The following is a 25,135-nucleotide window of genomic DNA, read 5'->3' as shown; positions in this document are numbered from 1 at the left end:
TATGCTAAGTGACTGGGCATGCACGGTCTACGAATAGACTCACAAAAGTGCCAGATCACTGCTAATCTAAACTGACTGGACTGACTGAACCCTGCTGTGGTGTAGCTTGTCCACGGACACATAGGGTTGGGATGTGTCACGTGACATCCCCTCCTTTTCAAAGTGAGGTAGTGGTACCGAACTGTATGGCATCGAGGGAGATCGCCAATAGCATCCGGAATCCTGGAAGGGACTCTTCGCCGGCCTACTCTGATGTGTGGGTCGTGCGGTACTTGAAATTCATAAAGGTCTGCAATGCTTGCTTCTTTGGGCCGCGCCGAAAGCGACTCAAAGTCTTCTGTGGCTCCTTCAATGCTTCAACTTCGTCTAGAGTCATGCTTCTTCCATCTTCAAGAATTGTGAATCTCCATGGCTAAAAATTCCTGAAACCATCTCCAACACAAAACCATGAACATACCCATTCCATGTAAAGTGAAGGAAAAAAATCTTGTCTTCTCTAAAGACTGTGTATGCAATGTAGATGAACATAGAGACGGAGTGACAACCCGCTCATCAAACACACGCAAACAATGAGGTCGAATCTTTTCTGTTTGATCGAAATCAATCAACTGTGGCAAATCCCAATGGAAATGCCCATGCTTGGTGCTCATACTATCATGGGCTCTTTCGGAAACTGTGTCATGCCAAGGAAGAGACATGGAATGCGACTTCCTTATATACAAACTTTTCAGCTTTTCATGAACAATCCGCATACATTCGTGCTCATCCATGATAGAAACGTGCTCAATATACAATGTCATGCCTAGGAAAAGGGATCACATAAAGATATTGACTAAAATATAGGAAACCGTCACGAATGAAACACTCGAACAATGCGTGCGTATCAATCATGCGAACACATAATACTTCCTGTGAGGGTTCTTTGGACCAAGGCTCGAGAGCCAAGATCTCTTCTTCGGGATCTATCGAATCTTCTTGTGGGGGATCTGTAGACCTCGACTCGAAAGCCAAGATCGATTCTTGGTGATTGATCGAATCTACAATGAGGTTAGCTTCGCTAGAAAAAGCATCAACTAACACATCATCCTTGTGAACAATCACGTCTTGATTATGAAAATCATCATGCTTGTCTTTATCATCCAAATCATGGTCAATCAAATCAGCATGCAAATCAATATCATTCAATTCCTCATCATGCTTCATACAATCATGTAAATCGTGTGTATCATGCTTTGGAGAAGAAGAGATTGAGATAATCTCCTTATCCCGACTCCTTTCAACCTTGTCCTGCATATTAGCAATGAGAGATGGAGAAGGAGCAATGTCCACTCCATGAAAGACAGTAGGAGAATCACTTTTGGCATTGAGAGTGAAAGTGTTAGCCTCAAAATCAATGAGAGCGTTAGTGTCACGAAACCATCGAATGCCCAAAATCATATCACATCCTGAGAGAGGAGAAACAACAAATCTTCTAGTGAAGGTAGTCTGTTGAATTGCAAACAACACATCAAGGCACTCCTCTGTGATGAGAGCGTCCATACCAAGACGAAAGCAAGAGACCTCGATAAGAGATCTCGGACTAACTTCGAGGCGGGCTCTCTCAACAAGAGAGGAACTGATCACATCATGCATACTACCTGGGTCAAACAATATGACAAAACGGTGCCCCGACGTACTCTCATAACATTTAATGAGAGATTCATCAATGGGAGGGTCCTGAGAAATTGTAGGCACAATTGTGTTATCATTCATTGCATTGACAGATGTAGTGGGTGCTGTGGGTTCTTTAGATTCATTCGATTCAAGCTTAGAACATGTTCTTTTTATGTGACCCTTAATGTGACAATGAAAACAACGACCTTTCTTAGAATAAGTGCTTTGTTCTTCCGAAGTGATGTATCCTCCTACAATTCCTTGTGCTACCGTTTCATATGGAGTAAGCTTAGGTTTAGCAATTGTGTTAGCCTTACCCTTAGATTCATTGGAAGAATTCTTTGATGAGATACTGTTGGTAGATTGGTTAGAAGAGTTATCATTCTTACCATTCTTACCGTTCTTACCGTTCTGAGGGTTCTGAGAAGTCTGCGAGGTACTTGTGGAAGTCTTGTTCTCCTTAGGCTTTCCCTTGTTGTGCTTTATCTCCTGTGCGAGAGCAATCGCTACCGCCTTGTTGAGATCGATTGGATCGAGTACTTCGACATCGTACTTGATATACTTGTAACAGACTTGGACACTCCAAGTCAAGAATCAACCGCGACAGCACCAAATAACCACTTCAAAACAATTCACAGATCACAATAGATTTGCACTGGCCCGGTGGAGTTCCGTGCCTAGAGATATTGGCCCCAAAGACTGGTGCTCCTTTTGGTATTTCTTTTTGTATTAATCAATCAAAGTACAAGAGAGTGGGTCGGGATTCACTCTCAGACTCTGCGTCCAGATGCTCTGAGAAGTGAGGCCCTCACCACTAATTTAAAGGTTACAAGGGATGCCCAAAAGCAGAGCCCCAAAAGCTTTTAAAATAAAAAGCATCAGTTCTCTCTCGCTCTTTTAGAGAGTCTTTTTCTCTTTTTTTTATAAAAAAAAGCAAAATTCGCGTCACTCATCATTTTCCCAAATTTTTTTTTTTTTATAGCCTCTGGATTTCCGAAAAGTAGGTTTCTGGCAGAAATTAGGGTTTGCAAGAATTATAGGGTTTCTGGCAGAAATTAGGGTTTCTGCTGTCCGCCACGTCATCACTTTGTGACATACCCCCCTCTTGAAAGCATTGTAATCGACCGCGATTACGCTTGCAAAACCGACAAAAGCCATAAACCGTCTTAGCAGACACTGATTGTTAGTACCTACATACTAGGAACACACATCTAGCACATGTACAAAATCGACAGTCACATCACACGACATCACAGGACATCACCAAACATCACAGGACATCACATGACATTCAACATTCATTCGGATCTTAGACCATGATTTATCGGCAATGTAGCTAGGAATCACATCTAGGTCCAATCGGGACCTCATCGATGTCCGATTGACTAACATCTATTGCAACCATGTCTATTCGAGATCAATCAGACCAAAATGCTGCAGTCATTTCGTTTGTCAGTTCCTGCACTCACAAGGAGTCAAGAACAAATCAGTATCATTATCAGGAATTCCATTTCATAAAGTCATCCAGCAGAATACTGTCAGCTCTCAGTATCCCTGAAGCTCAAAGAGACATCAGTGACTTTAGTATCAAAATCGAGGCATCTGTTGACAAGGGAGCGGAGTGACTCCCCTCTTTTGCATCCCACTGCACCAGATCCGGCCAAGCTGAGTTTCTGGGTTCCGTTTGGAGTAGACTATGCTAAACCAAAACATCGAGGTAAAGTTTCACAATCCGAGGAGTATCTGCTAGGTCCTCCTCCTCCATCCACTTCGCATCAAATGCAGGAAAGTTCTTGAACTAAACCAAGAACCGCCTTCGGACTTTACCTTTCTTCGTATCGTTATGTGCCAAAATCTGTTCAGGAATAAGGATCTCCTCGTTTTCTTCCACTTCGGGTTGCTCATCAGGCTCCCCATCATCAGGCACATCACCCTTAACAGGGTTCAAGAGACTCACATGCAATGCATTATGAATCCTCCAAGTATCTGGCAGTTTCAATCGGAAGGAGACATCATTTATCTTGTCAGTGATCTGGAAAGGTCCGTAGTATCGCATACTAAGCTTTGGAAAAAGCCTCTCCTTTCCCTTTTTCTTTCGTAGGCGTGCCTTCTCAAAAGTAAGAGCACCCAATCATCCTCCTTCATTTCAAGACGCGACGATGGCGATCCGCTGCCTTTTTCTGTCGTTCTTGAGACTCCTGCAAAGTCTCGGGAACCTTGGCAAAAGCCGTATCCAAATCTCGCGAATATTCATCCGCTTCAAATATCTAATCTTTCGTGCTCAGGAAGGATAGAACCTTCGCAGCACTTTCAACAATCTCACATGGCGTCTTCCCCGGCGAAGAGTGTATCGTGTTATTATAGGCAAATTCCACCAAAGGTAAGTTCTTTTCCCATTGAGTCTTCTGATCCAAGATACAAGACTTCAATAAATCTAAAATCACTGAATTGGCAATCTCAAATTGCCCGTCAGTCTTCAAGTGGAACGATGACGAGAATTGCAACTGCGTGCCAATGTTCTCTCAAATTGCCTTCCAAAACAAACTCATAAATCTGGGGTCTCTGTCGGAGACAATCGTCTCAGGCGTGCCATGTAATCGGAAAATCATCGTGATCATTCAGTGTTCTCGGGAGATCAAAAATGAAATCCATTTCAATATTTTCCCAGGGGTGGGTGGGTATGGGTAAAGGCTGTAACAATCCCTGTGCTAAGCTTATGCCTATCAAACTTGACCTTTTGGCATACCAAGCAACTGCGCACAAACTCTTCCACATCCTTTTTGAGTCTCGGCCCAAAGAAGTATCTCTCTACCCCCTTCATGGTGGTAGCAATGCTGCGGTGACCCGTAAAAGGTGGATAGTGGCATTCAGTCATAACCTTATCCCTCAACGGCTGTGTAACGCACAACATAGTCTTTTTCATCAAGTAGCCTTCCCGAAGGGAGTATCCAGCTACTGTCTCCCCATCCCGTATCCGTATGAAAATATATGCAAAATCTGTATCTGTGGCATACTGATCGACCATATCCTCGAAGCTCCTATGATGTATCGCGGAAACAGCCAGAACCAACGGTTTCCGAGATAAAGCATTTGCCACCACATTCTTCTGTCCCTGCACATGGACAATCTGGAAGTGGAACTGTGACAAGATGTTCGCCCACCGCATCTGCTTTTCCGAAAGCTGCTTCAGTGACAAGAAGTAGCACAAACTCTGATGTTCTGTAAAGACAGTAAAATCCGCTCCGAGTAGGTAATGCCGCCACTGAGTAAGAGCATGGATAACCGCCAAAAGCTCTTTCTCATAGATTTGTGCTGTCATCTCCGGCCTAGAGAACAAACGGCTCTTGTAAGCTATGACATGGCCTTCTTGCATCAAGACCGCACCCAGACTACGACCACAAGCATCACAATATACTTCAAACGACTTCTGCAAGTCCGGCAAAGTCAAAATAGGTCACGTAGTCAATTTCTCTTTCAATGTCCGAAAGGTAGTCACCTTTGTGGGTCCCCACGAGAAAGGTACTCCTTTCTGAGTCAAGGTATGCAAAGGGGAAGCAACCTCTGCAAACTTTCGTATGAACCGCCTGTAGTAGGAACACAGTCCCAAGAAGCTTCTAACTTCATGGACATTCCTCAAATCGGGCCAATCACGGATAGTCTCTATCTTGGCCGGGTCCATTTGCACTCCTGCTCTGCTGACACAATGTGTCCCAAAAAGTGTATCTCTGGTAGGAAAAATTCACTTTTCTTTGCATTAATCACTAACGTGTGATCTCGTAATGCCTGAAAGACTTGAAGCAGATGATCTCTGTGTTCTGCCTCATTCTTGGAGAAAACAATGATGTCGTCAAAGAAAGTGTCAACAAATAGCCTGTACTCTCGAAAAATCCTGTCCATCATCCGGTTAAATGTCGTAGGAGCATTGGTTAAGCCAAAAGGCATCACCCAAAACTCAAATAACCCAAAAGTCGTCCGAAAAGTTGTCTTGTAGACATCTCCTGGCGCTATCCTAATTTGATGATATCCACTCTTCAAGTCAATCCTGCTAAAGCACGAGGATCCCTGTAACCTGTCGAGTATATCATCGATCCTAGGAATCGGAAATCTGTTCCTGATGGTGATTTCGTTGAGAGTGTTATAATCGATGCACATTCTCCAAGATCCGTCTTTCTTCAAAACCAACAACACTGGAGAGCAATACGGTGAAGTACTAGGCTGGACAAGACCCTTTTCCAAGAGGTCCTTCACTTGGTTCATAATCTCTTCATTCTGTGCTCGGCTCACACGGTAAGGTGGCCGATTCGGTGGCGTGCTTCAAGGTATCAGATCAATGGTCTGATCTTCAGGCCCTCTGAAAAGCAATTGGCATGAGTGTGGAGAAAAATCTTGGCGTTCTTTTGATCAGGTCAAAACATATTCAAACTTTATCCAGCGTTCAGTTCTCTCCCAAAAGAATGAGTAAGAAACTGAAGTTCATCAAGTACAATCTCTAAGCCCTTCATTTATCAAAGTCGCTTTCTCGGCCCGGTAGTCAACCACGGCGTAGTTCTTGTGGTACCAAGGGATCCCGAGTAGAACGTCACTCGCGTGCCCTGAACACCCCTGTCATTGCAAACAAAGTTTGCCAATGCTCGGTGTAATGGCAACATCCCATCCGGGTGCTAGTCGAACTACCTCCGCCTGTGGCGTCAGTCTGTCGGGCGTAATTCCAAATCGAGCCGCCAATTCCAAGTGAAAAGAAGTTGGCCTTGGCTCCTTCAAAAGAGCTTCCTGATCCTTCACTTTGCCCCAAAAGCGGCAAAGTTTGTACTTTCATTCATTAGATTCGGTACAGGTCCCACGCCATGTGGTACCAGTTCCGCTTTTCTATCTGCCTTTTCTTCCACATTCCTCAGCTGCTCTCGAACTCTTAGGCTTGTCGTCGTCTTTATGATTCTATTCTTTCTGTGCCTTACTAGGGCACTTCGCGGAGATATGTCCTTGTTTCCCGCATCCAAAGCACTTCCCCTCTCTGATGAAGCGAGCTCTCTCCTCATGAGTAAGCTTGGGTCGTGCATCATTTTTCTCTTGGTTGCTCTTTTTTCTTTCTACTTTCATTCCCAGAAGTCTGTTCGGCTTGTTGTGTCATGGCCTCATCTGTGGGGTAGGTCAGACTGCCAGAGTGAATGGCAAAGCCCCCCTTTGCATGACTCATCAACTCCTGAATAGAAGCTGACTTTTGTTCCAAGCAGTGATCTCGGATCTCTGTAGGTAGACCCAAGGTAAACCGCTCAATCTGTCCTCTGAACGAGATCTTCTTGAATGAAGAGGCGGGTAGAAAATAGCTCCAGAATCTTTCACAATAAGAATTCACTGTATCGCTCTTGGTCATCCGGAGATGGTTCCAAGCAGCTCGTATATCTCGCTCAAACTCTTGAGTCAACCAAGAAGAAATAAAAAGCCTCTTGAATTTCAGCCATGTAAGTGGCACAGTCTTGCTTAATAGAAGCGTGGACCACCAAGTACGAGCATTCCCCTTAAAGTAAGAGGCAGCTCTCCGAATCTTGGAGTGCTTTGAATAGCGTCCTCCCGCGAAAGCGATGTCAAACTGCTGTATAAAAGACAAAGCCTTCGAAGCATCTGAGTATCCTGAAAAGTATCAAACTTGATCGAGTGGCCACCTTCCTTAAACTCTCGGACTTTCTTGCTTTTATCTTCGAGAAAGTCATACTGGTTGGCTTTGTAAAAATTCTTCTTGTTCGCATAAAACTTTCCGTCATTTGAATCTGAGCTGTCTGTAGACGAGTCCTCAGTAGAACTGTCAGTCTCTGGGCGAGATGTAGCCTTCTTTGCCTTTTTCTTGCCCTTTCCGAAGCTTTGTTTCTTGCTTCGCTTTTTGCTTTTTCTGTCTTCTTCGCTCGAATCCGAGGAGCTAGAAGAACTGTCAGAAGAAGAAGAAGAAGAACAACTGGGTACTCCTTCAAATCGAACACGCTTCTTCTGTTTCTTTGCCTTGTCAAAAGTCGATTGATGACCCAAATATCCCGGGAAGTCAGTACCTTTCTTCTGCTTTTTTGCCGTGCTTTTTGTCTTTCTTTTGCACGTCGAAAAGCTGAGCAATCCATGCATCAACCACGTTCTCCAGTTCCTTCTCCGTATATTTTCTTGGAGGCAGAAGGTTTCTTGAGAGCGGGTTTCAGGAGTGGTGTTGTGGTTCTCTGCCACTCCATCTGTACCTCTTCCAAAGAGGTCTGGGTCACCTATTTTGCCATCTTCAGGTCCTTGGCAAAATCGAGCATCATCTTTGTTGCATCGCCAATCAATCGACGACGCTCCATCTCTCTTTGCTCCGCTTGAGTAGGCCGAGGCGGGCCATACTCTCTGTCTGAATCTTCGTTGTGATCCCAGCCCGCATCTCCAGATGCAGGGGGAGTCGACTGATCATTGCTTGAAGCCATAGGTGCCGCGGAAAAAAAAATCGGGGATCGGATTTCCCGTAGAAGAGAAATCGGCCGTGCTCTGATACCACTGTAACAGACTTGGACACTCCAAGTCAAGAATCAACCGCGATAGCACCAAATAACCACTTCAAAACAATTCACAGATCACAATAGATTTGCACTGGCCCGGCGGAGTTCCGTGCCTAGAGATATTGGCCCCAAAGAATGGCGCCCCTTTCGGTATTTCTTTTTGTATTAATCAATTCAAAGTACAAGAGAGTGGGTCGGGATTCACTCTTAGACTCTTCGTCCAGATGCTCTGAGAAGTGAGGCCCTCACCACTAATTTAAAGGTTACAAGGGATGCCCAAAAGCAGAGCCCCAAAAGCCTTTAAAATAAAAAGCATCAGTTCTCTCTCTCTCTTAGAGAGTCTTTTTCTCTTTTTTTTATAAAAAAAAGCAAAATTCGCGTCGCTCATCATTTTCCAAAAAAAAAATAAAAATAAAAAAATATTTTTTTAAGCCCCCGCGATTTCCGGAAATTAGGTTTCTGGCAGAAATTAGGGTTTGCAAGAATTTTAGGGTTTCTGGTAGAAATTAGGGTTTCTGCTGTCCGCCACGTCATCACTTTGTGACAATACTCGTCCAATCCAAAGAGAAAAGCCTCCTTGCGCTCATCATCGGATTTCCGTAATTGAGTGCCTAGCTGCAAAACACGATTAGAAAAAAACATGACTGGCATACCATTTTGCTTAAGAGAGCGCCAATCGTCTTTCAATCGTGCGAGGTACTGAGGTGGCATAAACCGCGGCTTGAGCTTGTCTTGGAAATCAGCCCAACTAAAAGAGGGGCGTGAAATCGTTGGCTGCCTCTAGGTGCGCGGCTAGCTGTGCCTCTTGCCATGCTTGGTACCAATTAATGGCATCACCGGCAAGGTACATAGCTGCCGTCAAAACTTTGCTATTTCCTGTTTTCTTAATTGTCGCAAAATAAGCATTAAATTGATGCAACCAAGAATGAATAACTGTAGCATCCATCTTACCCGTCATACTTACTGAAAGTCAACTTCTTTGTGATGATTGGGTGGTTGGAATCCGCGTCGTGGCTTGCACCACTTGAGGAACTCCCATGATCTTTGGGTGGTTCGGTTTTCGAGGCTAGTGTTTGTCGAAGCAATTCTTGAGTGCGTAGCTCTCGTTGAGCTTCAGGCTCGGTCTCCAAGGCCAATCTATGAGCGGCACGATCGGCCTCCAAAGCCGCGTTTCTTGCTGTCTCGTTCGCCTTTCTTTGTTGCTTCCATTCTTTGCGTTCGTTGCGCTCGCGTTCTAAAGCAAGGGGATTGTCTTCTTGTTTTGCGGCAAGTCTTGCGTTTCTTTCATCGTGCTCACGTTCTTGAGCAAGGCGATTTGCTTCTTGTCTATCCATCATGGCCATCATCTGCTTGACCATTGCCTCCATAGGATTTGGTGCACTTGGTGGCGTAGATGGCGAAGGGGGAGGGTTGAACAAATCATCTCCGGGTGGGGAAGAGTCTTCGTCGCCTCTCTCATGCTCATCACCTGTATGCGAAGTATCCATTCCGCTTTGGGTGACGACCATGCACTATGATCTTGGGTTCTTAAGCTCGCGAGGAACTTGGGTTCTTGAGGGTCTTGGTTCTTGGGTTCTTGAGGTTTTCTTTCGCTTGCAAATCGCGTTGAGAAGGATCTTCTCTTCACCCGAGTTCTACTCCTTTCTGCGGGTGCACCCCTTGGCGGCCTTGCGCTCACACCAAGGTTACTTTTTCCCGCCTCACGTCGATTGGCCGGCCGCTAAGTGCACTGTCCGCTCTCAATGAGTGAAAAGAGACACAAGGGGAGGCTGGACAAGCCCTTCTTTCTTGGGATTTTTGTCACTCTTCAACAAAACACGATTAGGAATCGACACGCCCAAGCGAACTTGGGTTCGTGCGACCGCAACAAACAAAAAAAAATCTTGTGGTTCTTCCCTTGAGTAATGCAAAACACCTCCAAAGCGCTGATACCAATGTTAGGTGCAACGGAATGAATGTTGTATTTTCTCAAGATTAGTGCTATATTTGCTCAAGGTTCCTTTTAGTGCTTAGGGAAGGAGAGAGCCTTCCGTCTTTATGGAGAGTGCTATGATCACGAACAAAGTGAGTGGATATTGTGCGTGCAAGTGAATGAGACTGAGAGAAGGAGAGAGAAGAGATACGACACCCGAGAGGTTGTAAAACCCTCCTCCGAAGGCCCCACTCTCGTCGGCGAGAGTGGCCTACTTTGATTGCACAAAGGTGTACAATGCGTATGCAATGGACTGATGCAACTTGGACTATGCCGATGACGACGATGGTGGTGATGACGACGACTTAGGCTGAAATCTGTGATCTTCTATTGGCTGAATTTCGTGGACTGTTTCGGGGCTGAAATTGACTGTTTTACTGCTATCTTAAGGGCTGAAAAACGGTGGAGTTGTCGGGGGGGTCATGCTGATGGCAAAACGCTGAGGATCTGTACTTGTGAGGCTGCGTTTTTAGGCTGTTTGCACTTGCTGAAAACGCTGATATTTGCAGTTTCCTCAATGCTGAAAAACGCTGCAAAAAACACTGAAAATGCTGGTTGGCTAGCGTTAGTAAAAACGCTAATGGTTGGGATGTGTTTGTCGCGGGAAAACGCCAGGCAATGGGACTTGATGGCGATGCTGGGGATCTGCAATGGCTAGGATGCTGAGGGTTATGGCGATGGTCTGCAAATGAGGAAACGCCATCAATGGGACTTGATGGCGATGCTGGGGATCTACAATGTGGCTGGGATGTGTTTGTCGCGGGAAAACGCAAGGCAATGGGACTTGATGGCAATGCTGGGGATCTGCAATGGCTAGAATGCTGAGGGTTATGGCGATGGTCTGCAAATGAGGAAACGCCAAGAATCTGGAAACTTGCCCGGCGAGGATGGGGATCCAAAAACGCTGGGGGTGTTGGGGGGTACTGTTGAGAAGTTGCCTGTTGAGCGGGAAGCTCCTGCTGCCTCTTCTGCCAGAAAGTGCTAACTTGGGTTTGCTTATAGATTAACTTAGCAAAATTGCCCTACCTACTTTTGTTGGAAAGTCACTTAAAAATAATAAGTGAAAATAACCAAAAATAGGAAAATAGGCTAAATGCACTGGAAAATTCCCCTGACTGAATCTGATGGATCCTGAAGGGAATACTGATGATCATGCTGTGTGCAACCGGAGGATATGCATCTATGCTATGTGACTGGGTATGCACGGTCTACGAATAGACTCACAAAAGTGCCAGATCACTCCTAATCTAATCTGACTGGAGTGATTGAACCCTGCTGTGGTGTAGCTTGTCTACGGACACATAGGGTTGGGATGTGTCACGTGACAGGTGGATGTTTATAGCTACCAAGCCGTACACTTCAAGGACTTGGCAAGCTTTTAAGAAAGTTTTTGCCCGAAGTTACATGCCTGTAGACATCTTCCTTTCGATTGCAGCTTTTGGCAGAGTGGGGTATTCTAAAATGCTTGGCATGGAAATCCTAGCTGATTATAACTTGAAATTTCTCGACATCTTTGTGTGAGTGCTATGGCTTGGGACTACCATCGCCGCCAGAGGAACATTGTTTGTCCAAAGCTGATGGACGATGATGTGGTCGGCTACGACTTTATGGAAGGAATCTAACCCTAATTTTTGGTGCAGGTTTCAGGATGGAAAGTCAGTCGACTTTTCGAGCTTGACTGATGTCCAGATTGCTTTTTAAGTTTGAGCTTTGTTTGAGAACTTGTTTGGTGATCTTGTTTGGAATTCGTTTGAAATGGATGGTATCTGTTTTGAACGTGTCTTGGTGCCGATTTGAAATGTTTGACTGTGGCTTTAATACTGGTTTCAATGCTTGGTGATTTACTCCCCGGTGGAGTAGTGAGAAATGATGTTTGAGAATGCTTGCACATACTCATAGCCCGGACCCTTGTGGTTATTTGTGGGGGGAGTATTGAATGCTTGAAAAGTATTGTTGTTGTTACTCCCGGCGTGGACCTGGATGGTTATGCGGGAGGAGTATCAAGAAGTATGAGCAGTGGTTACTCTCAGCACCTCCAAACGACGGAAGTTGCGGTTTGAGGGGGGTTTGGTTGCAAAAGGCCTCTATATCTTCCGGCCCGGACCTTTTTAGGTTATGCAGGAGGAGTGATGAGGGAGTCGTTGAATATCTCCTGGCCCGGACCTTGGTAGGTTATGCGGGAGGAGTGTTCATCACTGACTTTATGTTTCTATGTCTTGTAACATGCATATGTGAGCATTGTGTTGTGCCAACCACTGAATATTTCTTATTGGATGAGATACTTTTGGGAAGTCAACGACCCAGAATATCAAGAGTTCCGATGTGGAATGAGACTCATTATTGGATGAGATTCTTATGGGAAGCCAACGACCCAGGAAATTAAGAGCTCCGATTTGGATTGAGAAATTGATTTTGTCACCAGGAGGTGTATTTTTCCTGTTGTCTTCTCTAAATATGTACTACATATTTTTATTTATTTTATTTTGACTTGTTTTCCCCGGAACCCTTGAAAAGATGCAAGTGGACATTGCATGGCCAGTGTGAAACGGCTGTGGCTGAACGGGTTTCTCACATCAGGAGTCTAGGTCGGTCAGTCTGGGATTGGTCGGCCAGCTAGCACTGAATTCTGATGAGTATGGAAGCCTATGCGCGCCAAATGAAATCTGGGCCACTTGGAAAGTCACAACTTTATAAGTCAGTGGGAACTAGAGAATCAACTCAAAAGGGGCAAACTGGACACATGGCGGCTCCAGGCAGATTTGCCACTTCCAGCATGAAGAGGGGGCGCCCAATTTGAGAGAGGAGGCTGATTTTTGCTTCAAGTGACCTATAGTGTGTGTGAGTAGTGGGTGCAGGTTGACAGCTTCAATGGAAAGCTTGCCTTCTCCTTTGTCTCATGTAGCGCAATGATTTGCTCTCGTGCATCTCTCTCTCCCATTTGGCACATATGGTAATGCCCCACTAGTTCGGCTACTCAGATGAATATGTACAGTTCTGGGGGTTTATGTGTGTTTGCCAAGGCAAGAGCCTTTTGAACAGGAACCGGATTAGCTAGCTGCTAATTCCCCACAGGTATGCACAGTTCCATTGCGGAAGATTGCGAGTTTGGAGAGTTTTCTCGCATGAAAACTCGTCCAAATCACAGGGGAATTGTCCCATTGCGTGCGGGAGCCCTTGGGACGCGCGTAGGCGTGTTCGCTCTGCTAAAAACGATCTGAAACAAAGAATTACAGCCTGTTGTGTTTTTATGCAGGTTTAGGGTTTCACACCTAAACTGCAAGGGAACATCAGGGGAGCTCCGTGAGAGCCTTGGGATGCGTGCACAGGGTTTTGGGCACCCGACAACAGAAAAACAGAGTATTACAGCACGCTGAAATTCTGTTACAGCTCACCAGAAAGCTCCCAAATTGCGAGGGAATCGTTCTAGACAGTTATTTTTGACCTACAGGGGTTTTTACGCGGTTGTGTTGTTTTTGACCTACAGGGGTTTTCACGCGGTTGTGTTGCCGAAATCAGGTCAGAAACCTGTGTTTTCAGCCCTCGCCAGGTTTGGACAGCTTTGTGAGAGGTTGGTCTAAGTGTACGGATCGCTAAGTGTACGGATTGTCAACTGTTAATTGAATAAAGAAATACCGAAAGGGGCGCCAACTCTTGGGGCCTACAGGGTGTCGGTCTCGTGTGCACAGTGACATTCTAGTCGCTGGACGCAACTGTGTTCTCTTTTCTTCACAGTGCTTTGTGTAAAGTTAACAGGTAATTAAAATAGTACTGCCCTCTACGTTGTACATGCCGGTTTTATGGTTCCATTGACGGGATAGTCACTTTTTCTTCAAAAAGTGCAGCGTGGATTGTTGTGGATGAAAGCAACACAGAGCTTGTCGTTATGGCAGAGAAGAGAGACCACGTACGTGAAGAGGGATCTTCCTCACATGGCAGAGAGAAAGTTCAACTCTTCAAGAAGAGGACAGGTTGTTTAGAGCTCAACTGCGTTGCTGCATGGACATGTTTCAGCAGTTGGCTAGCAACCCAAGGATGGAGGAGTTCTTACAGGCTCCTACACAAGAATTTCAGGCTCCGACACAGGGCTTTCAGCCTTCTACACAGGGCATGAGTGAGCTGTTGCAAGAAAAGGAGATTTCCAATGTGCAGAGGACTCATGATGCTCGAGGGAAAGCCCATGTGGTTGAGCAGTGTCCAATGATCCAAAGCAACTTGCTTAACTGGACAGGAACCGTTTGTGAATGGTCAAGGGAGTAATGAACAAGCTATGCGTTAGACCCTTCCATTACCTATTTTTTATCCTGGTTATGTTGGAGGTGGTTCAGTGTTTCAAGCTATGGCTGGACCTTCCACAGGTTATATGCCAAGGAATGTGTTCGGGACAATGCAGACAGGAATGGGTATCCCTATGTATGCGAACATGGGTGTCCAACCAGGTTTTCAGGGTGCCTATGGTCAATTTAGAGTGTCTGGAACACAATTTGGTATGGCTGTTTTTTCGCAACCATACGCCCAAAATGCAGATATGACAAGTAAAATAGGTGATGCGAGTGTTAGAATGGGCAATGGTGGAGCACCACTTTTGTAGGCACGTGTTATGATAATGTGGCTCCTTTGAGTCGGCCAAAGGATTACAAGGAAGGTGGGCAGGGAGTGAAGTTTGAAACTTTCAGAGTAACTGAAGATCAATTGAAGGCTTTGATCTTCATACAGCAGTTTGATGCAACTTATGTTGGAGGATACTTCACGGAATCTTCAAAGATACGCAAGGTTGCCACTTTCTTGAAAGGGAATGCGCTTCAATGGTGGACCGCATTGTTGAACAGGGTCAAGCCCCAACAATGTGGGTTCAATTCAAACAGCTTTTTGCGCCTGCATGGCTGACAAACACTTTTGAAGTGGATGTGATGACAGAGTGGCACGAGCTGAATGCTAAACAATGTGCGAATCTGGAAGAGTATAATAAAGAGTTTTGGGCCTCATTGTTGCCAGTTACCTCTTACAGATTTGTGCCATTGTCAGAACAGATTGAGAAGTACTGTAACGGACTTGGACACTCCAAGTCGAGAATCTACCGCGACACCACAAATATCACTTCAAAACAGTGGATAGTTCACAATTGATTTGACACTGGCCTGACGGAGTTCCATGCCTAGAGACATTGGCCCCAATGACTGGCGCCCCTTTCGGTATTTCTTTTTGTATTAATCTGTGTTCAAAGTACAAGAGAGTAGGCAGGCGCTCACTCTCAGACTCTGCGTGCATATGCTCTGCAGAGTGGGAGGCCTGCCCACTTATTTAAAGAGTTTACAAGGGATGCCAAAAGCAGAGTCCCAAAAGCTGAAAATCAAAAGCTTTTAAAATAAAGCAAAAGCTCTCTCTCTCTCTCTCTCTCTCTCTCTCTTTCCCCCCAATTGCGTAGCCTGCTAAAAGCAAAAGCTCCACGCAAAAATCTGCTTTTCTGCTGCCGCAAACTCCGCCATGAATTCCGGGCGTCCGTACGGCAGGCCATGTCAGCAGTTCCAACGTGAAATGTGGGGGTTCCTGCACCTTCAAAAGAGGGTGTGTGTGTACACTGGGTAGCCACATCACCAATTTGTGACATACTACCACAAGACGGGCACCACGTCCCAATAGAAAAGAACAGACTGAACAAACTTTTAGCACTTCAATAACAACTGTTCAATAACAACTGAATTGAGAGAGAGACGACACGCGACACGGAGTGGTGGAATTCCACCCCAGAGAGTATTGGCCCCATGTCCCTGCCAGCTGTGCACCAGAGTAGGAGAGAGCGGGCAGCCCTGCTTCACCCGAATAGTGGAGTAAACCGCTGTGGATAGACCCTCTGGGGTGCGTACATGCCCCACTACTGACCTGTATAATGCCATGACCCCCCAAATGAGCTCTGTGGGTACTCCCATCTGCTGTAATCTGCGCATCAATCTAGCTCTGGGCACTGTGTCAAATGCTTTACGGAAATCCACAAAGCTGCAATAGATCCGTCTCCCACGCGATCTGCCCTCCTCAATGATGGCTCTGAGTGTCAAGATATGGTCAAGAGTAGAAAAACTCCTCCTGAAACCTGCCTGCCCGGCTGCCCGCATCCCCTCCCTCTCTGCCCATCTACTTAGCTGCTGCTCAAGAATAGATGCGTACAACCGTGCCAATGTGTGTCCAATCATGATAGTGCGATAGTTCCCAGGCTCCATAGGGTCTCCCGACTTGAAGATAGGTACAATAGTAGATAGGCTCCAGGTATCAGGCAAGTCCTCACACATGGCACGGTTAAACATAACTGCCAGAAGCTCTGCTAGTAAATCTCTAGCATGCATGAAATGCTCAGCCACTAAGCCATCATGATCATATGCTCTCTGAGTCCTCATCCTGTCAATGGCCTTCCTCACCATCTCAGCGGTGAAAAAAACACGTGTGAGGGCATGGATCGGGGGGGGGGGGGTCGGGAAGGGGGGGCTGCTCAGGAACTGTGTACAAAGATGATGCATACTGGCCCCAAGCCTCTGTAGAAGTGATGGCGGGGGGGGGGGTGCTCATGAAAGAGCCTCCACGCCTCACGTGAGTCCTGACTCAAGAATAGCTGGTAAAGATCTTGCTCTAGGCGAGCCAAAAATGCCCTCCTCTTCCACCGCACTAGGCGTCGGAAGTCAATCTGTGACTGCCTATGAGTGATGTCCCCCAAAAGCACCTCCCTCTGAAGTCTAGCTCTAGTGTCTCGGCATTCCTCATCATACCAACTGTTCTGGGGCAGGCTCCCCGAACGGCATCTCTGCTCAAGCTGGGCATGTGGGTATGCCTCTGCTGCTGCATCATGTAGTGTCTGTGTCAGTATAGTAGTAAGCTCCTCCAGAGGTCGCCCTGGCTCCTCTGTGCACAGGCGTGTGTAGATCCCATCTATTTATACAGAGTCCGTCTCCCGCGTGAAGGTGTAGCGAGTAGGGGCTGGTGCCCGTACCCTGTGTGCTACACTAAACTGAAAAGAAATGGTCAGCGATACAAGAGCATGATCCACTGCCACACCAACAGGTCTGGGTCCAACCGTGAGGTCCTGGATACTAGAGATGAGGCTCGGTTGTGCCATGACATAGTCCACTGTGCTGGCTCCATGTCTGTGTGGGAAGCATGCCTCCGAAGCAGGAAACCTTTGTAGGCCATTCAAGATGGCCAGTCCATGTGCGGTGCCCATGTCTATCAGGTGTCGCCCATACTCAGTATATTCCGCATCGTGTGATAGTCTGGACAGGCCCGTCTCTACAACATCGAGCTCTCTCAGCATCTCCTCTGAAGTATCATAAAACACTGTCTGGTGATGGGCAGTCCTAGCATTGAAGTCCCCTAGAATGATAATGTCACCATCTCTAGAGAACTCCCATATGTCATCATCCAAAATAGAAAAGGGGGACTGTCCTCTGGGTGATGCATAGACCGACGTACTCGGGGGAAAGTAGCAAATAGCAATGTAGAGATATCTGCCTGTCTCTGCTTTCAATCTCACCCACATGTACCTAGCCTGCTCATCCCTGCGGGCTATATGTATCAATGGCTGCAAATCCTCTCTAAATAACACTGCCACTCCCCCCGAGCCTTGTCCTCTATGCTCTGAGCGTGTCTCCTCTCTGTAAGCTGTCTCCCATCTGTATCCACTGATGTGAGGCATGGATTGCCCAGGGGCCTGGTGTGTCTTAGAGTAAAAGATGATGTCTCTTCCAGTAAAGCTATCCTCAAAAGCACCCACATCAAGACGCATGGATCCATTACAGTTCCAGGCCGCCACTTTGAGTGTGGTCCCATAAGTCTCGCACCGTCATGTGGAGCGTCGCTCGAGTATTACTACTCTTCCATCTCGGTAAAAGGCAATCTTGCCTTTTCCCCTTGCTGCTCTAATATCCGGCATTACTTCCTGCATATGAACGATCTGCGAGAGGGTAAGATCATCCCCGAGAAAAATGCCCGTCTCTTTGAGAGTTGGCCTTTTCTTCAAGGACTTCTTCGCTTCCATGGAGGGAAAACGGAGGATGAGTGCCCTTTCTTTTGAGGTTTCCCCACTGCTTCCATTTTTCTTTATGTTGCCCACTCTCCATCCAGGTTCTTGTGTGCGTCGGCTCATGAACCCCCATCAAGGCCATGAGTTCTTTTACCTCTTCGTCCACATTGCCTTTGTCTTTAAGACCGCAAATTCTCACATGTAAAGCGTGCACACGTCTTCTTTGCTCCTCCTCTAGTGTCTGATTAATGATAGTGGGTGTGGACGTGGACGTTATCTCCTTGCCTTTTCCTTTCTTGGCCACCTCGATCCATTTCTAGGCTTCATCCGCCTTTTGTTGAGTTTTTGTAAGAACAACCACCCAAGAAGTCGTCATCTCTTTGTGTTGCTTTTCTCCCTCTTTGATGGCCCGTACTTGCTCCTTGATCGTGTTGATTTCTTTGATTACTGAGGGTTGCAATTCGCCCTCTTCCAGTGTGTTGCTTGATCGTGCTTCGGCGAGATCTTTCTTGAGTGACGCAATCTCTTCATCCTGAGTCGTCACTCGGTCTTCTAGTGCGTTTATCTTGCTTTCTTGGATCAGGACGCGTCCTTCGAGCATTTTTATTGTGCCCAATAGATTGCGGTTCATCTTGGTAATAGTCTCCGTCATTTTCTCTTTGCACTTTTGAATGGCATCCTCTAGGGGGTTGGCTTTGTCACTCAGCTTCCTCATGCTTAATCGCCGTCCGGAAAAGAGCCACTAAGCGCACATATGCATCCACACTATGCCTACATTGTCTCCCGCATCAAGCATACATCTGCATCAAGCATTCCACGGCGGGTAAAGGTACAACCACAGCCCACTACGGGCATCAGCCTTAAAGCCAAAATAATAATGGAGGGCTTCCCAATTTCCAATGTCCTTAACCCAAATCTGTCGAAACGCTGTCCTGCCGAAATGACCTTGCTGTAGGCTGCCCCGAACCTGCACCTGTACCTGCTGAGAATAGCACGCGGCCCCCACTGTCGGGTAGCTCGCAGCTTGAGGAGGCCCCGCAGGGCGCTGTGTACAGTGAGTGTGGCGTGAGCCCTCTGCCTGCTTGCGCGTTTCTGCACACTCGTCAGTCCCCTTATGGCTGACGCGACCCTAAAAGCGACACGAACCCTGATTTGGCTGCTGCAGACTGACGCGAACCCTAATCTGCCTGCAAAAACGATGCGCGAACCAGTCAGCAAGCACCTGCGCGCAGAGAGAGAGAGAGAGAGAGAGAGAGAGAGAGAGAGAGAGAGAGAGAGAGAGAGAGAGAGAGAGAGAGAGAGAGAGAGAGAGAGAGAGAGAGAGAGAGAGAGAGAAAGAAAAGAAAGAAAGATTTTTAACGTCTATGTCAGGCCGAAATCGGCCTATGAGACAAATCAAATGTACATGGTGTGTATGTCATCCGTCTATCGGAAAGACAAATGAAACAAAACTGATACAAAACTGAACTGAATGTAGGTAGTGGAGTATCTGAGGAGGGATGGAGCTCTATCTCTAGGGGTATATGTATGTCTATATGCTCAAGGTAGTACAATCATGAGAATGCATCAAGCTATCTAGCTCCATCCTGTACTAATGGGGGGATGTAAGATGTGGTACATGGGCGGGGCTGGTGCCAAGGCTACCCGGATGAAAGCTGTCGGGTCGGCCCTCATCTGAGCTACTTGCTCCTCAGTGGCACGGCGCTCCCGGGCTCGGATCTCCTCGATCTGTCGGTGGTGGGAGCTCGCGCCCCTGTAGCCTGTGACTCGTGGTCGTCGTCTAGCTCGGCTCACCTCCGCCTGTGGGAGTGTCACTCCCCTCTGAGTGTCTGGTGAGGGAGGGGCGGCAATCCTCTGAAAGAAGTCTGTGAGCTGCGACTGTCTCCCCTCTGTCTGTGTAGCTGTGTGTGGCTGTAGTAGTGTGTCCCGATGGCTCTGTATCTCTAGTAAGAAACGTCCGAGCTGTCTCTGATCTCGAGAGTCCATGATCTCTCGGAGAGTGGGCTGTCCTCTGAATAAGGCCTCATACCTGCCTCTGATCTCAGTGTATGCTCTGCATCTACATACAAAGTGCTCCTCACTCTCCACCTCCTCTGTGCAGGCTCTGCCTACTCGCTCCTCCCTGGGAACACCAGTATGTCTCCCGATCTCAATCTCTAACCTGTGTGAAGCCACTCTCAGCTGACCAATCGCCACCCGTGAGCTATGTGGCATATATGTGTCCATATAGCGTGGTCTCTGTATGAACCCCCCAGACAATATGGTGAGAAACTGGTCTCTGTAATCTGACATCCTCGTCCCCAAGCCAGGTGACTCCCAGACTCTCCTAATGTATAGCTGCCACAGATCCTGTCTCAATACCAAGTTCCTCTCACTGCGAGAGAGGTGAACATATGGTGAGTGGGGGTCGTACTGGAATGGTGGTAGGCTCTCCATGTCAAGACCGTGTCCCTCAAACCATGCTCTGACCTGTGAGTACCATGCTCTCTCATGCCCACTCTCTGATAGTTGTATAGCTGCCTCAAATGCTCTACGAGTAAGTCTGTCAGGAGGTAGCTCTCTCATCCTCTGGATGAAGCAGACTGTCTGGAATAGTGCCTCTACAACCATAGGTGGTGTGGCGAGCTCGGCTCTAATAATGTCATGTGGCACTGTCTTCTTGCTGCAGAGCAAGCGTGAGATCATACATACCTGTGGCCTCTCAAGCTGTGTCCACTGGTCAGCTGTCAATCTTGGTGCCCATACTGCCGCCGAGTACATCAGGGCCGGGGTGACTAAGGTGTCGAAAAGCCACCCCTTCGTGCGGGGCTCCTGAAAGTGTGCCTGGTGGCATCTCCGCTCTAGCATGGTCAGAGCTGCATATCCTCGGGTGAGCCTGTCAGCAGCAGCCTGCCTCATAGTGAAGGGTCCTGGTAGGCTGGTGAATGTGATGCCAAGGTAGACATAGGAGGTGACTACATCAACCTGTCCTCCTGCTGCTGTGAAGGTGGCAGCGCTCCTCACTGCACTGGATGTGTGAAAGATCATAACCTTGGTTTTGCCAAGGTTCACAGTCAACCCCCTGTGTGTGCTGAATTCGTCCAAGGCCTCAAGATGGCGTTGCAAGCCCTCGGGTGACTCTGAAATCAACACAATATCATCAGCATATAACATGATGTGGACCGGAGTACCTGCCAAGTCGCTCCCCTCTCCCCCTGCTCGCAGTATGTAGTCGGAGATCTCGTCGATGTAGAGCCCAAAGAGTGTCGGGGAGAGTGGGCATCCTTGCTTAACACCAATGGTGCTAGCAATGGTCTCTGAAAAACCGCCTGGGCATCGAACTTGACCCGTCACCCTCTCGTAGAGAGCATATATGGCCCAAATCATCTCTGTTGGTACCCCAATGCTGTGAAGGTGCTGGAAGAGTCTCTCGCGTGGGACTGTGTCAAAGGCCTTGCGGAAATCCACAAAGCAGCAGTAAAGCCTCTTCTTCCGCGCCTTTGCCCCATCAATGAGGCAGCGCAGAACGGAGAGAGAGAGAGAGAGAGAGAGAGAGAGAGAGAGAGAGAGAGAGAGAGAGAGAGAGAGAGAGAGAGAGAGAGAGAGAGAGAGAGATATGATATGATATATTAACGTCTTCAAAAGGCCAAAATGACCTATGAGACCATCAGATACAAAGTGGTGAATCTAATACAATGTCTGAAGTACAAGTACTGAAAGTACAAAAAATGAAAACTGAAAATGAAGTGTGAGATATGAAATGTGAAAAGTGAAATAGAGAGAGAGAGAGAGAGAGAGAGAGAGAGAGAGAGAGAGAGAGAGAGAGAGAGAGAGAGAGAGAGAGAGAGAGAGAGAGAGAGAGAAAAAATGAAATGAAATGTTATATTAACGGCCAAAATGACCTATGAGACCAATCAGTTACAAAATAGTGAATCTAATACCATGTCTGGGTACAAAAGAACTAGAAAAGAGAGAGAGAGAGAGAGAGAGAGAGAGAGAGAGAGAGAGAGAGAGAGAGAGAGAGAGAGAGTGTTTCTGGGGAAAATGCAGGAACAGTTGTAGACTCTGGTTACAAGCTGAGCAAGGACTGTACAAGAATATCACTTGCTGGACGGAAGATTACTGCCATAGAGGGACAACCTTTTAATTTCGGCCTAAAAGCTTATAATACAGACTGTGACAATGTGGGTTGCAAATCTTATTATGGCCAAGTTTTGGTGTGCAGTACTAATTCAGTTTGCAAGTCTTGCAACATATATACAGGGCCATTTGCTTCAAGCAGGATTCAGGTGGGAATATGGCTGCTATCAGACATCTATACAAGTGCACCAGGTGCCACATGCACTATTACGGGCATACTAACTGCCCCACCTGATAGGTCCTATCCAGTTTCTTGTGTGATAAAGAACAATCATGCCAGTGATGTTTATCAATACCTTTTGCGGGTAGTAGTTTTGGATGAAAGCAATCCAAGTGACCTTGGTAATCCAGCTGATTTGCAGAGTATGATTGGTCTAGGGGCAACAATCAAGGTTGTGGCAGGTGAGCTTCAGAAACACGGTCTGCATATGTTGGTATGTATGATTGTTATTGTAAGGCTGTATGCACTCATCAGGGGTGCGTTGGGCTATTGATTTAGATTTTTGTTCTTTTAGTATTATGTCATGTATCTATGAAATCCTACTTATTTGATCTCGTACAAAGCTGACATAAAATTCACACACAATGGTTTTGTTATATATTTCAAATGTCAAGTGTGGCTTATAATGTTTGCATATACTTTCTGATAAGTTTGCCAGAAATAAAAATTGTGTTCATTGTCGAGATTACTCTGTATGTTCATTGTTTTCTTGAGCTAATTAATGTGCAATTTGATTTGACTTGTCAACTGTTTTCTACTTCAACATGTAGATTTAATCCTATGTTATTGGATGTTTTCAATATTTGAAGAATAAATTTTGACTTTTGGTTAATTTGAGTTAATCCTGAGCTTGTGCATCTTTGGGTCATTTGTTGAAAGTTTAAATGCGTTTAGCATGACTGACAATGTTAGTAGGGATGTCGTAGAATATAGTCAATAGTATGCGAGATGGAGGTGATGGTTATATTGTCTTGTGGATGACTAGCATGAGTCTATACCTTGCACTTTTCTTTAAAGTTGAATCTGGGCTTATCGTGGATTCATCTAGGTGTATACATATGATTGTTCTAATGGGGATGTTTTGTGTCCATTGTCTAATGTCACTTGTTATATTTAATTGTGTCCATATATCTTGCATTTTGTATGTATGAAGAGACCAACAGTCTTCTTGATTGTGTCAGAAGTAAGTCAAGCTTCTTCGATGTTCCAAGTTTATCCATGTTTTGGAGCTTTTCTGTGATCAGGTGTGATTGATCCACTGTCTTCTTCAATATATTGGGCAAATAAGCTTCAAGACTATTATGCAGGGGACAACTTAGAGCTGACGGTGGCTCTGAAGGATCAATTCGGAAATGTTGTTTCAGAAAAGACAGGACTATCAGACCTAGATTATCCATGGAATGTGACTGTGGTCGATACTAGGACAAATATCTTAAGCTTTCCAAGCTTTGATGTTATTATAGATCGAGATGGCTACCACAACATTAGTTTTCTGGCCAATCAAGTTGGGCCACAAAGTGTCTCTATCTCAAATAACGGCAGGATTGTTGGTGGCTATTCTTTGCCTTTTAATGTCAAGACTGGTTGGTATCCAATGTTTTTCGCTTTGTAGAGGATTTCATGTTGTGTCTTTTTGTATAGCACAATTTAAAATAAAACAAAGTTCTTGTCTTCTCCTTATTCAAAGCCAAGTCATTATGTGCTTCTACTTGATTGAAGATGGTGCTTTTGGTATTTTATGAAAAGTATAGAGACAGATATGTCTCAATGATTCCTGGGAGGGAATACATCTTTATGAAACTGGCCAATTCTAGGTGGTTTACAAGCAGGCAGCTCTTGTTTATTTTCCTCTCTACCTACTTCTGATGCCTTGGACAGGCTTGTATTGCTCATTGTGTGGATGATTGCCCATGATTGGCATTGCAGTTCATATTTGGGCTATGACAGCTGGTCATTATCCCAGCCGGCCCTTGAAACTCGGTGGTACCAGAGTTTCCCAGTCATTGTTTATGGTGCTGTCCCAAGGCCTTTATGGTGGTATCTTACTGGCCTTTTGTTGGCCAAAGGGAGCCTACAGCTAAGTTCGCCACTTTGAGAGCATTAGTGTTGCCCACAGGTGCTTTGAGGTCCCCAGAGATGCTTCCACTAATTGCACATCAAGAGATACAACAGCCCAGGGATCTGATCTTCTGTGTTACAGCCAATGTTGCAGCCTACTGCATCTGGGAGGTTCAGGTTCACATGTTTTGATCTCTGAGCGCTCCTCTCTTGGACATACTCTTGATTTCTTACTCTTTTCGTACTGTTTCTTAGAGTTAGGCTCTTTTGTGACCTTTGGGGGTACATCAAATACAGCCCTGTTTTGTGGAAAATAAAGAAATAACTCAAATTGGATTGAGGTTGTGAGGAGACATAGGGTGTGCTAGAGCTACTAAATGCTACCCTCACGGAGGAAGCTAAAAGATGCCAGGCTGACAAGTCCTCTAGAAAGCCCGATGACATCAAAATATGAAAATAGGGCACCATGGAAAATGGCCCTAAGGTGTGGGCAGCTGATGGACAATGTACTGCAAGCCAAATTAGCTATCTAATGCATACTAGAATACAATGATAGGATACAATTAATCATGAGGATGGTATAGAAGCTCAAACTGGTCTCTTGAAGTCTACACAAATCTGCCATTTTCAACATCAATTGTGCTTTGGTGGACATTGGAGGATTGGAGGCAGGATGTCGACGAAGCTGTGGCAAAAGCCCGTATGTTCCATTTAATCAATAGAGTGAATTTTTAGAAGAAAAAAGCTGTTGACTACTAGTCTTGAGAGGGTCCTCTCAAAAAGAGGCCCCGTTTCCAACAAAAAGCGTCAAAATTCCAGTT

General features: G+C 46.1%; 1 protein-coding gene across 14 annotated transcripts in view; it reads left to right on the top strand.

The window, feature by feature from the left end:
* Window positions 1-25,135, top strand: part of LOC147449734 (uncharacterized) — a 172,457-nt gene that overhangs the window by 7,909 nt on the left and 139,413 nt on the right. For 12 of the 14 annotated variants that reach the window (XM_086522090.1, XM_086522087.1, XM_086522089.1 and 9 more), the window contains exons 2-3: window positions 22,166-22,657; window positions 23,501-23,839. In XM_086522090.1, the coding sequence (XP_086378216.1) occupies window positions 22,166-22,657; window positions 23,501-23,839 (831 nt within the window). Of the gene's footprint in view, window positions 1-22,165; window positions 22,658-23,500; window positions 23,840-25,135 lie in introns of those variants that run through there. The other 2 variants (XM_086522094.1, XM_086522092.1) reach the window with 2 other exon arrangements.

Source organism: Adiantum capillus-veneris, chromosome 10 (assembly GCF_014529385.1).
Source record: "Adiantum capillus-veneris isolate H3 chromosome 10, ASM1452938v2, whole genome shotgun sequence".
Classification (NCBI taxonomy): Eukaryota; Viridiplantae; Streptophyta; class Polypodiopsida; order Polypodiales; family Pteridaceae; genus Adiantum; species Adiantum capillus-veneris.
This window is presented reverse-complemented; position numbering and strand designations above follow the sequence as displayed.